Genomic DNA, 14,581 nt, shown 5'->3' with positions numbered 1-14,581 from the left:
TTTTTTTAATTCCATGGAAACAAAATTCACTTAGTCTCATAAGGGGGTGGATGTCGTTTCCGGAGCACAACTAAAAAAAACTTCAATATCTTTCAACATAACATGGCAGATGTATAAAACAGATCCTGAAGTAGTGCCTTTTGCTACTTGCTGATTTTTTGCATTTTTATTTTCTCGATTTCCATGGAAACAATTTGGACTTAGTCTCAAAATTATTTTTTCCATTTCCATGGCAACATTTTTTACTTTGACTCAGTTGATGGTGGTGTGTTTGTCTCTAAAACTAATAAGTGTTCTTTCATGACACTTTGCACACATAAATTCCAGGTTGTCAAATGGTTCCTTTTGCTATTTAAGGGTGTTTAGAATTTATTTATTTTTGTATTTCCATGGCAACAAGTTTGACTTTGACTCTGTTCATAGTGATGTTTTTGTCTAGACCATATCTCTAAAACTATAATAGGTACTCTTTCTTGAAACTTTACACACACAAAGGCCAGGGTGTCAACGGGTACATTTTGCTTTTTAGGGATTTTTTAATGGTTTTTCTTCCATTTCCATGGCAACAAGTTTGACTTTGACTCTGTTCTTATTGGTGTGAGCTTGACATAGAAATACAAAGTTTCAAATCCCAATTCCATGATGTTGTTTTGATTGCTCAATAACTACTCTTGTATACAGAGACTTACTTTTATGGATACATATACTTTTCACTGTAAGTTGATAATGTTTTATTCACTACAAACACATGTGTCAATTAATAATCATTACGTAATGTGCTGATCATCTGCAATGAATGTCTGTAAAATGTTCTTTCTTAGACCGTGGGATAGGGATCTTGGACCAACATAACAACAGTACATCAAGGGTTCACTAGAATAGTGTTTCAGGTTACCCGACCAACTCATTGTTATCCCCGTGTTTTGAAAAAACAGGGGGATTCAGCTTTGAGCATGTCCGTCCATCCATCTGTCAGACAGTCTTCTGTCTGTATTCCTGTTTCTGGAGCAGAACTCCTAAGCCGTTGAATATTTTTTTGAAACTTGCTATACAGATCAGTCCCGTGGTGAACTGGAGCCTTTTGATAATTTGGGATTTTTTTTTCATGAAGACAAGTTGGGCTTACTTATCGTAAAACTGACTTGCAGCAGAATGGGGGATATGTCATCTACTGATGACCCTTGTCTCAACCACAGCCAAAATGTTTTTATCTAAGCTGTAAACAGCTGTCAAGAAACCCATACCCTACCCTACTGCTGTTACATCATAGCCAATAATCAGGCAATTTGGTAACCATCACACTACAAATCTTTAGGTTTTTAACTGACCTCTTCTTCACTGTCAGTCATCGTAATCAGTTAGGATTATCAAAGAACTCATGCGTCTTCATCAATACATCAAAGAAGCCATCTCCCAAGTACTCCCCGACTCAGAAGCAGTTGTCTAGGAACTTGGATACATTGTAAGACCAAACCTCTACCCTACATATGGATCAGCGTAATAAACATGGGGTGCCCAATCTTTGTCAGTATGGAGGCATGTCAGGAGATAGACATTCATCAGAGGATGTGCTGCAGGAGCCAAGCTTGTCCACACATAACAGTACCCGCCTTTGCTTAGGTGAACACCAGCTACCACAAGCGTATCAGCAAGATGATCTACTGTATGCAACAGTGATCAAGAGATGGGCGCCTCGTACATGTGTAATATGGGGACCCTTCCATATACCAACATTCTACAATAAAGGCTGGGGTATGATAAATGATGGCTTCATTAATATTGCTATGACCACCAAACATGACTGTTACCATGACATCACAATCAAATGACATCACTAATGGCTCTGCTACTGAAGCTGTTAGCAGTACTTTTTACACTTAAGACACCGTTTATTACTGTCTACAAACTGAATAAGTAAGAAGAATGATGTTGGATGATAAATAAAATCTCACCTTTGTGTCTATTGATATAAAATATATTAACACGAGTTGATAAAAGTTTTATTTACGTGTGTTGATATATTTGATATCAGAAGACACTCGCATGATATTCTCAGTTTATTTTCATGGGAATTATGATGTTTTATATTAACCTTAATCCTCCTCTCACATGTTTTTACCAGAATGTCTGTTACCTCCCCTACGTGTCAGAAGTGTCAACATTTCTTGGTCACCGAGGACCCGCATCATTTCTGCTGGAAGTGTGAAGGAGTTCATTTGCAAGGTGGCTTTATCAAAGCTAGATGCCTCCTTCACTAAAGCCAATTGGAGGCTGCTAAGAAGAAAGTCGAAGCCATAATGTCCTTGCCTGACGTATCGACTCATGAGATCACGGCATCTATCTAAACACCTACTACCTAGACAATTCCTCAGGCTGGCTCATCTTCTGGTTTTCCAATCAGCATGTAGGAGAAACTTTTTGCACATCAGAAGGCATCCATAGAAGTTTCCTTGCCTCTCGTCCTTCAGCATAATCATCCGAGGTCAATCAACTAATAAAGGCTCCTGTCTTACAGTCTCAGAAGAATCCCCCGGCCAATATGCCGCTTTGGGGAATGTTACCAGTTGATGCCCGATCATCTTTGTCTGCCAGCGCCTCTGTTGCACAACCTCCAGATGATCAGCTGTGTAGTATTGACCATGCCTTACCCTTCCTATTGGAATCATGGACACTGTTAGAATGAGAATTTACATGGCTATGACACAGATCTACTGGACTGTTTGATTGGCATTCTATAAGTTGACAAGTAAGTGAGTGAGTATGGTTTTACGCCACTTTTAGCAAAATTCCATCAATATCACATAGGGGGGACACCAGAAATGGGCTTCACACATTGTACCCATGTCGGGAATCGAACCCAGGACTTCTGCGTGATGAGCGAATGCTTTAACCACAAGGCTACCCGACCGCCCCTAATGAGTAAGTTAGAGAACATAAAACTTTATGGATAACAACTTCTGGTATATTGCATTTTGCGACGTTTCACTCCAGCTTGATAACAGTGTAAGAATATACATCAAACCTCGCAATGTGCAATATACCAGAAATTGTTATCCATGAAGTTGTACGTGTTCTTACTTAGATTCATATGATCTTATGGATGTACGGTCTCATCCTCCTCCTTCGCGCCAGGAGGTTTCTAAAGAGCATGCACCCACGGATTCAGAGGCGGACTTTGGTGATGATTATGGCCATTCAGATGATTCACTGGCGCGTGAATTATGGAGCTGCGTTCACCTTTTTTGATATGATCAACTCTATGTATCATTACATGCCGACAACTCAACCATGCACGGAACCATCTCTCCCCCTGCAGGCCCCTTTGTATCCATCATACTTACATCGGTCTCTTCCATGGTCGAGCTACACTGCTAAGCTTCCTGATCAGCTTTCAGATACCTTACAGAAGCTATGGCAGGATAATTGACTTCCCCTCCCTTCTATGAGGAGGATGCCAAGTTTCTCAAATTAGTCAAGAACCCTAATATCAAACTCCGCTTCCCTGCTGGTCATGTCAATGATGGATGTGGGCAAAAATCTCAACTGGGATTTGCCATGCTGTGCCTCCATTGTCACCCTCCTATAATGTTGTCCTGGTGGACACCCTAATGCAATGATCAGGTCGGATGTAATCATTTGCATGCAGGAGGAATTATTGACGACACAAGCCTGGACATCTTCCCAGCTCCTCTGGTTAAAACATCAGCAGCTACTTGCACTGATCAGGTTTCCACTCGAGCCAAACGGATGGTCATATCTCAGCCCATTACAGCTCCAAAAATGTTCAATGACAAGCTTGGGAAAATCACTGAAAAAGTCTGTAAGGATATGACTGAACATCATTTCCTTCTAAACGGCCTCATGATTCTTCCCAGAGATTCTACCTTTTGCAAACTGGCTCGGAAGAAGTTCTAATGTGTCACGATTTGCTGTGCAGAGTTGTGTCCCTTGGTCACGCCAGAAACCTATGATTGTGGGTTCGGAAGAAGTTCATACTGTTGGGGGGGGGTCACGAGTGGCCCAGTTGTCTAATGTGCCACGATTTGCTGTGCAGAGTTGTTTCCCTTGGGCACGCCAGAAACCTATGATTGTGGGTTCTTCCTGGCACATGATCAGGAAGTTTCCCAAATATGACAACATGATCTTCCTCACTCAACTGGATAACCAACATACTCGTTCAGGTGGTGAATGTCTCTCTGGGGCTCCCTGTCCCCTTTGCAAGTTATGACTCACAGGGGCCAGTTACAGTTATGCCCTCTGAAGAACTGAATCAAATCCCTTCAATTGCTAGCCTTGACCCCCTGGTACTCATACCTCGAGATGAAAGCGACCTTCTACGCTCTCAAGGCTTGGCAGGATTGTCTTCTCAACTCATTCATCCCATGAACAATGCCATGCTGGTGGCTTATGTCCAGGAACAGGGAGAAACCAAGTCCTTTTCTTGGATGTACTGATTTGGTTGCCTTTGCAAATTCCTTCAAATGCCAGATGGAAGTGAGACACACTCCCCCAGGTTGAAGAAACTGGTAGTCAGTTTGCCCTGCAGTGAGAGGATCGTAGCCAGGGAAAGGACTCTGCTCCACATTCTGGATCTCTTTGCGACAGTTCACAATCATTAGCTTCTGGTTTATGTCAGCCAGATGCTGGACCTGATGGCTCTCCAGATCTACGTGCTATCAATGGATTAGACAAATCTTGTTGGATATGCATATACACATTCCCTCCATGGTTTCTCCAAGACAAACTGTTTCAGAAGCTGGAGATTGACTATTAAAGTCTTACTCTTGTTCCAAGCTGGGTTTCCATTACCTTATGGTCTCTACCGGCTCTCAACCGGCCTAGATTTTCGAAATGATTGTAACCCTAAAATTATCGTAAAGTTATCGTAAGGAAATTGTAGGCTATCGTAGCCTATTTTCGAAACTATCGTAGCCCTGAGATATCTTGAGTTTGTCGTAAATCTAAGATAGCCCCAAACCTGTCTATTTTATCTTCATCCAAGATGGTGGCATACCTTGCATATTTTGCCAAACTTTTAGTCTGCTTTACGTTCAAACATTGACATTTCACTTTGTTAAACTGTGTGATTAATATTGACACTTCGAAAACACGAAGAACGCATCAATGATTCCACGTCAGGAATGTTCTTAATCGTGAAAGCGATCCACATAACTATTGAGTCGATAGCTAACAATATATTTCTATCCAAGTCCATGCTGAAGAAGTATCAAACAACATAGCATTTCGATAAATGGAAGGTGTCCGCAGGCATCAGTAATGACCGTGACCTTATTGATAACTCAGGGGGAGCTAATCTTAGTTCAAACTCTAGTTGAGAGTGGTCTCCCTTTGTATTCGCCTGGGACACCTTGCTCAATGTTACAGTTTTCGTAAAGCGCAGAGTTCCGCTGTTATATTTTCTGGATCGCATTTGTGTCAGTACTTTAGCCTTTATTTTCGCATTTTATAAAATTATATCAAACTATACTCACACACAAAAGAAACGCAAGTCTAGTATGCAGTATACATGTTATTTATTTTCAACAGTAAAGACAAGAAATACTAATAGGGCAAGATTGACAAAAATTTGACTGAAGACAGTTTAATGGATTTAAAGGCAGATGACATAATTGTTTTTTTCAAATGTTCAGGGCTAACACAGTTTCGGGTCAATACCCAAAATGTCAGTCAATACCTGGCATGACCACCATTAGCATTGATCACTGCCACACATCTCCTGTACATTGAGTGTATATCAGACGATTTGTGAAGGCCCTAGGGATCCTCCTACACACATCCAGAGCAGCTGTGCGTAGTTCATTGGCAGTTGTAGGGACTGGGCGCACATTGTGCAGACGCCTTTGAACCTCATCCCACAAGTGTTCGATGGGGTTCAGATCAGGGCTGAGGGCTGGCCACGTTAGAACACGGATGTTGTATTGTTGCAGAAAGGCCATGGTAGCTCTGGCAATATGGGGACGAGCATTGTCCTGCTGGAAAATGTGTTGTTGATGTTGTGCAAAAAATGGGGTCTGATCACTTGGTCGATATACCGCTGAGCAGTGACGCCGTGTCCCCGACCTTGACCAACATTCAGAAAGCACATGGGTCCAAGTCTTGCATTAAGTCCAATCCCTGCCCATATCATGATGCTAGGTCCACCCCATGGATCCCTTTCCACAACGTTTCTGTCAGCGAAACGATCACCTCGACCCGACACAATTCTGACTCTTTCGTCTGCATGGGAGACACAAAAGCGACTTTCATCAGAGAAGATGACACGCCTCCACTCACAATGACGCCAATTGTGATGACCCTGTGCCCACTGAAGTCGTGCTTGTCGATGCCGTGGTTGGAGAACAGGACGACGTGCTGGTCGGCGACTTCTGAGGTTGTTGGAACCGAGACGTCGGATCACAGTGTCCCGGCTAATGTGTCAATTATGTGTTCCATTGGTCTGTCAAGCACTTTCACTTGCAGTTAGGAACAGATGTCGCTTGTGTTGACGGGTAATCTGCCGATCTTGTCCAGGTGTTGTGACCCTAGGATGACCGCTCCTAGGAAGGTCGTCTGTGTAGCATTGTATCGATGCAGGAGGCGGTAAATTGTGGTTATGTTAACGTTGAAATGACAGGCAACATCTTGGACAGACTCTCCAGCTTCCAAACGTACGATAGGCGTGGCATTGTTGACCAAGGAGTGGTAATGCAATCAAAAATATTGATAACACCATCAGGCTTCACTACATGCTAAAACTCGTATCAATTTATGGTTCCGTGTTTGTTACCTACTTGCTTAATACCACTTTCGTTTCTTTTGTGTGTGAGTATACATATGTGAAAAAACAAAAAGGTTTCGCATAAGTTTTTACATCTAAAATTGTGTGGAAAGAGTGGTTTTAATAATTGAATTTTAAACTATACTAGTGTAGTATTATTGACTTCGCAAGGAAATACATGTGATCAAAATAATTGTATACAATATTTAATATTTTCCTTGCAAAAATAATTGTAATTTGTTTCGTTTTAAATTCAATACCTATGTTATCTATATCCTATTGAAAGACAAATATTTGAAAAAAAAGTTATTAATAACTGTCTGATGAACAATTGCATTTTTTAAAAACAGGTGATTAAGAGCATATAGATTTATTTCATTTAATTTAACAATTTATTGAAAATTTTACAGCAATAGTTAAGCACAGATTTTCAAATAAAAAAAATCAAACAAAAAATGGGTTCCCAAGCTCTTTGGTGTTTTAAATGTCGTTGAAAAGTAACATAGTTTGTTCTTTGTCCAAATTCACTTTCCAATATATGTTCGCAGAAAACGTTTATTAAATGAAATATACGGATCAATATAAAATAGACATGCATGTTAAACAATGTGACTTGACAATGTGTTCATGATTTCTTTGTCACTTATCTATGTTGTTGTCATTGTCAGCAGCTGAGAAATCCCCGTGACATCATTGGGAAAAACCCCGCTTTTTCAATCTCTAACACAAATTAGTTCTCTGTCAGGTATCGTAACTCTGAACGATCAGTGACAGGTTTACAATAGTTTCAAAAAATCTATCTTATCTTAACCTTAAGATATCTTGTCTTTGAACGTAAGTTGTTAAGATTTATCTTAGCTAAGATAATTTTGAAAATCTAGGCCCAGTCCACTGCTAGCGGTCAAGTGAGTCATCAACACTATACCATTCCCACGTTGGCACCTACCATCCTGATTGCCCCCTTTGTCCCATACATGCTCTCAAATTCGATCAGGTGGCTACTGACCCTCATTGATGACACACTCCAACAATGAAATTACGAAGGTCACGGTTGCATGCTGGCCACTGCGTCAAGCTGTCATCAAACACAGCATGTGCAGCCAAAATTCGAGCTTTGGCAACAAGCCTGGCATCCTTGACTTGTGTTTCAGTTGAACAGGTACCTGGATTCCAATGGGGATCATACTGTACCTTCACTAGTTTTTACTCGCACGATAACCAGCCAGATCTTCAGCGTATAAATTCCCTGGGCCCTGTTGTAGTGGCCCAATCTATCATCAGACCTTAGTTTTTTCTCCTTCTATGGAAAGAAATGGTGGGGGCCCAGGATACAACATCAGCAGCAATAGAGAGTACCCTTTTCCTTGGATCACCAGCTACTGAGGATAAGATGATGTCACATTCAGAAAAGAAATAAGACCAGAAGTGACATCATATACGGATGTATGATAGGCCAGAAGTGATGTAAGAGCCATACACCTGAGCAAATGATGAGCTAGAATAGAACTTAAGACATCATTTATTGAATATCAGCAAATATAATGATAACTTAAGTGAAGGTATCACATATATGACTGAGTTGTTCAAACTACTTGATGACAAGTCCCCTGGAGGTGATTGTAAGGTAATTATCTCCTGAGGAATTTTGAAACGGAAATATGAAATGGAAGCTCAAGAGTTTTATAGGAATACTGTCAACTACAAAACCAACCTGTCCCTCTGGTATATTCTGGCAATGATGTAATAAAGGTAGAGAATTCGCAAGAATTATCAAAACAATAGTTATCCATGTTAATAATTCTAAGAATACTACCACCATTACTGGATGATGGTTAATGATGTAATAGATGTAGTATATTTAGAATTATTAACAATGATAACTATTGTTTTGATATACTGATGACATATAATTATTACTATTTATTTCATCTGTTGTTGAATTCATGTTTCACACCAGTGCTGCATAGTCATTGCACATGTGTGTTCAAAGGGTTCTCAACCTGTGTTTAACCTGTGGAGCACATGTGTACATTCATGTAAGAAGAAAGATCTTCATGACAGTAGTGTAGAACCAACTGTGCACAAAAATGAAGGGAATTTTGTTTTTGCAAGTAACATAAGTTTTGATAATGGTACAAAATAGCTATAATTCTATGTATATTACTTCAATTAATTTTTGTTTTGTTTTCAGAAGGAGAAGACATTTGTGTGCATGTATATTTTGAGGCAGAAGTCTATGATTCAAGGAAAAGTCAAAGTGAGCCACCAGTTAGAACAAACGGTAAAAAGTCCCTTAAACTTGATGCATATCAGTGGAAATATCTGAAATCTCAAACCAGACTTTGGACCAGAGTAGGAAAAGAGATTAGTGGTGAACGCTTAATGGCCTGTATTTGGAATATTACAGAACTTGAGCATAACCAAATTAACGTTTTCTTTCACAGCAATAGAAAAACACTTTCCTTTGACGAGTTTTGTGTATGGATGAATCAGGTCTGTGAAATCTTTGATAGATATGTTAGTTTCATACTCTGGGAGAGACTGTATATTAATGAGAAAACATTCAACGATGCATTGCAAAAACTTTCTGAAGATCCTTTGGTTGGCTTAAATGCCAAATTCATAGCAGAAATCAATGATAGTTCTATTGTTATTGTCACTGATAAAGAAAATCAAGAAAAGGTGTTTAGTACGGCAAATTTGGAACTGAGAGATTTTATCCGTGGTACATCACAAAATGCTGCAGTGAAAGGGAATGCGGATAAGGGCAGCAAAGTTCCAGATCCAACAAACCCAGAGGCAAGAGTAGATGTCACAGAACAACCAGAAGTTTCAACTGGGAACCAGGAGCTACATGGCTCAGACACTCGAGTTTCAGCTAATCAAGGATACAAGGCAAACACACCATCCCAACCTTTGAAAGATGGATCGAAAAGTAATATGAGTGGCAATGTTGTGAGTGCTGAGAAAGGACTTGAAGATAGCACATCCCCTCCCGCTGCTCATCAATTAGAAAAAGGCACAGGCAAGCACAGTAGCGTCAAGATTGCATTGATCATAGATGCAGATTGGTTAGACAAATGTAAGAAAATGTATCCAACATGGACAAATGTTACCTTTAACCTGGACAAAATGACTGAACACATAGTAATGGCTGATCAAAGATTGATCATTTGTACAGGAAAAAATGATTGTGTTCAGGCTTTTATCAGTAAAGTAACTGATATACTATCGAAAAAGCCAGTCATTCTAGAAGAATTGGCCAGTCACAGCCCAGCCACAAAAAGTTTGACCCTGCCAGAGAAAAATCTCCATCTTCTCTTGACAAATACAGAAGTCCAGAGCCAAGTTTCTAAACAATTGTTGGCTGCCGACATTGTGTGTAGCATTGAAAAAAGACAGCTACAAATTTGGCATAAACTGCATGGAGACCCTGCAGTAGCTGAGGTCATTATTTCAAGGGCTATCAGACATGTGGTTGTCCATCTTCAACCCTGTCAGAAGGCACAGTTTAAGGGTTTAAAGGAGTTCATTGAGGCACATTCTGGACTAGTTGAAGTCTCTCAACATGAAGGTAATGAATGGGTAGCATTTTCCTCACCTGAAACTCCTGACTCCATTAACTGCATCATAAAAGAATATGAAGAAACACATCTCATAGAAGAGCAGTTCATAACAGTGCCTGAGGATGAATATCAATTCCATACATCTTATGGTCAAGAGGCCTTCAAATTGATGACAACTAATGAGGATGCTGTTGTTACACTCAGGAAATTTGATCAAAGTTGTGAATTTCACATAAGTGGGCCAAGAGAAGCAATTTTAAGGGCAAAAGATGCTATCAAGAAAATTACACCAGCCAAAAATGCTTTCCCTGTTGAACATGTTCATCTTGAATGGTTGAGGTCTTCACATGGCAAAGAATTCATGCAACATATCCAGGCTAAAAAGAAGTGCATCATTACAACTAAGGACAGCATAGATAGTACCTTTGAAATTGAGGATGTGATTCAAAGCTATTCTCCTGGTTCAGGTGCTACTGAAAAACATGCAAGACTTGCAACAGGAGACATCAGAAGTTGGCAGCCAGATGTGATTGCTATCCCTGTTTGGGGTGAGAGAAATGCAAATAAAGCATCACTTGAAGCATTTCTTCAAAAGAAAGGTAAGCCTTTTCGTTTGCTGTCTGATTGTTAAACAAAATTGCAAATCACACCATTCGTGCAGTATCTAGTCTCATTGGATGTCATTTATATTGTCAGTACTTTACAGTGGCAAAATGAACCTCACTGATGTACTGATTATTTATGTACTGATTTATTGCTTTTTGGCCTGCTTTGATCTACTTTTGACTGTTATTTTTAGCATAAGCCAGTGTAAAGAGGGTGGGTGATTTCAAACAGACAAGGCTACATCAAACAAGGGACAAATGAACCAATATTTTGCACATTTATTCCTGATAGAAAAATACACATTATTACAAAAACAACAAGAATGTACTGCTGCATGTACACTGGTTGAGGATTCAAATTAGTTATCTCAGCATGGGGTACAACAATTTCAGGTAACATTTATAAAGGTACATGTATTCCAAAAATGAAAATCTATCTTTAGTTACATATTGATGATAGATGTTTATTTATTTATCACTGTGTACAGTTTTTAACATTTCATGTTATTTTATATATTAGGGTTTTGTTATACACGTAGTTTTTCCCCACAATGATTACATGTATAAACCCTTAAAGTCAATCAATGCATCATCAGCACAGTATAACCAATCAATCTTCAAATTATAATTCTTCTGAACATCAGTATGACTATATTCATGTCATTCTTAGTGTTTGATATCTATGAGTAGCTAAAAAATATTTTCAACAATGGCGAGCATACCAGGGACTGAGAATGTTCCTGTGAGGGGGATAAAAAAGTTGTGGACACTACTTCTGGACCGATGGTTTTCTAACTTACATGTATACCTGGTGTTCCATGGGTTTGGGTTTGTTGATCAATCACAAGAAGGCTCAGTTGTGTCAACCAACCACATTAGGGATTAACATTTATGTGAATGTTTTTATATAGTTTTGAACTATTTGTAATATTAAAATATGTATCTGTTGACACTGACCAGCTGTCAAGTGACAATTATTGTTTTAGACGATTAGCCCAAGGTAATTAGTGCACTGTCTAAACTTATGAAATACAGATGTAGTGAAGTGGTGTAGTCAATGTTATTTTAGGGTAATGTTTTTTTTTGTTGGCGTATGGCAATTAAGGTTTGTTCACATTAATACTTACATACCCCAAATTAAGCCATAATTTACATGGTCTTTAGGTTAATCATTATATTTAGATTAATCATGGCTTCAATAGGGATTATTATTGAATGTTTGGGTTTGTGTAACAAAGTATTTGTGGTTTAATATTTGGGTGATTTAGAACACTGTAATGATATCTCATTTTATTACTTTATGTATTAAAGTATATCTTTTGAACAATTACCATGAAAAGTTTTCTAACAGTTATTATTGTTTTAAGCGTTATTATAAAACTTATGGTCATATCTAATACCCATGATAGTTTGTTCCCACTGAACAAATTGCGAATTGGGCCTCGCCCTCACGTTTCACCTTCGCTTGCCAACAGCAATTTGTACATCTATGTAAGTAATTCAAGAAAATTAAGTTAGATATAACCAAAGGATTGTAATAGTATTACAGGTTCATGATTCATTTGTTTGTTATACCCTTATCATATCCATTTCATCCAATCAATGATTAATGATGTAGAATGTTTTTGTTTATCATTAGTTAAATAGAAAGCTGCTAATTTTTAGAAATCAAAGTACTTGAGTGTTTCCTTTTCATCAATGACTGAAAATTATGGCTGTGATGGGTGGTTGTGTGCTGAGAATATGAACAATATTTTTGTAACTTTCGGTAATTTCTTTTTGATGTATATAAACTACTTAAAATTTTGATATTTAGAAAGCAAAGTATTTATGCATATTATATATAATTTAAGTGATACTTGGTAAATAGTCATTGCAAGTTATATTTAGGGATGTTATGTTATTTGCCTGTCGAATAGGTTTTGACTGCAGACTACAGTAAGCAACACACACTGTCAAATAGGTTTTGACTGCAGACTACAGCAAACAACACACACTGTCGAATAGGTTTTGACTGCAGACTACAGCAAGCAACACACACTGTCGTATAGGTTTTGACTGCAGACTACAGCTAGCAACACACACTGTCGAATAGGTTTGACAGTTACTAAGCATTAAGAGCTTAAAGAAGGATTATTTTGTGAAGGACTGTTTACTTTATTTGTGTGAAATTTAATCTGTGATTGTGCCATGGTAATAATTTTGTGATAAATAACAATTTTGTTTTGTCTCCAGGGATTGATGTTGATTTGGATGCTATTCTCAAGGAAATTTCAAGTCTGAGTTTTGCCCGAAACTACTTGGTGTATTTTTCTGATGCAAAGATCGATGAAGCAGCTGTTGTGATAGCATTTGTTCTGATGCCTCCTGGATGGGGAAACAATGAAAACAAAGAAAGACAGAAGATAGTAACAGCAACATCTGACTTGCTGAAGGAAGTGTACAAGCGATATGGCAGAAAAAGGGTTGTCCTCAGTTTGAAAGACATATATGACAATGCAACAGAGAGAGGTGTGAAAACTGTGTTGTGGGCTGTCGGTGATGTTTTCCACAAGGAAGAGAAACTATCTGTCGAATTGTTCCTTTTGATAGAAGACCTTGAATTGGCTGCTAACCTGAGATCAATGTTTATGAAAGCAATGGGACCAGGTATGTATACTTAGATTATTTTGATTGGCCTATACAGAGCTCCAGATAACTTTGGAGCAACTGATTTTTTTTTCGAAGGTTTCTATTTTAATTGGGTTACTATATATTTCATTGGGTAACCAATATTTTTATACCCCCGACAAAATGTCAGAGGTATATAGTTATTCCAAGATTCCGTCCGTCCGTCCGTCCGTCCGGAAACTTTGTCCTCGCGATTTCTCTTAAACTATTCAGGGGAATTCATCTCAAACTTAGTACATAGAATCTGTGTCATATGGAGGGGTACAGTCAAAAGAAAAAAAATGTTTTTATTAATTTTCCATTTTTTTAATGAATTTTTCAAACCCTAACCCCTGACGCAGAATTCTTGCATATATGACTCTCAATTAAGGCGGAAGGTCCAGGGTTCGATCCCGGGCCGCGTCATACAAAAAGACGTTAAAAGATTGTACTTGTTGTTACCCTGTCTGGCGCTCGGCATTAAGGGGCTAAAACAAGGACTGGTCGGCTCGGAGTCAGTATACTGTGTCTGAGTGGGGTATTCATGTTAAACTGCGGCATGGTATCTCAGTGAGCTAGCACTATAAATCGGCATCAGCCCGGACTAGTACAAGCAGCCACACACACACATACACATGCATGCACGTCGCTATATAAGTGCAATAATCTTGGACGTGACGTTAAACCCAATTTCACCTCACCTCACCTCAATTAAGGAAAAATACGTCCAGAAATACATTACTGCGTCATGACTGACGCGATTTCAAAATATCTGTTGTTGTTTACCAGCTTTGGAATGAAAATATTACAACTACTCACCTGAACTTAAATTATAAACATGTGCAAATGTCTTAAAATTTACGTCTAGTTTTTAATTAATCATCGTTTTTAGAAGTAACATACCTTCGCATAACACCACTGCCATGGGCTAATTTGCATAGCCTGTCACATGACCAGACTTTTCTCTCGTTTTAAAACAAACG

The 14,581-nt window shown here is 38.8% G+C and overlaps 1 protein-coding gene across 1 annotated transcript in view; it reads left to right on the top strand.

The window, feature by feature from the left end:
- The window catches only part of LOC139452234 (uncharacterized), a 131,637-nt gene that overhangs the window by 17,762 nt on the left and 99,294 nt on the right, over nt 1–14,581 (top strand). The window contains exons 4-5 of the mRNA XM_071233634.1: nt 8,970–10,943; nt 13,185–13,598. Of these exons, the coding sequence (XP_071089735.1) occupies nt 8,970–10,943; nt 13,185–13,598 (2,388 nt within the window). The remainder of the gene's footprint in view (nt 1–8,969; nt 10,944–13,184; nt 13,599–14,581) is intronic.

The sequence above is a fragment of the Haliotis cracherodii genome, unplaced genomic scaffold (genome assembly GCF_022045235.1).
Source record: "Haliotis cracherodii isolate W230 unplaced genomic scaffold, xgHalCrac1.p SCAF_9, whole genome shotgun sequence".
NCBI classification, from domain to species: domain Eukaryota; kingdom Metazoa; phylum Mollusca; class Gastropoda; order Lepetellida; family Haliotidae; genus Haliotis; species Haliotis cracherodii.
The sequence above is the reverse complement of the archived record's forward strand: the minus strand, read 5'-3'. Positions and strand labels throughout refer to the sequence as shown.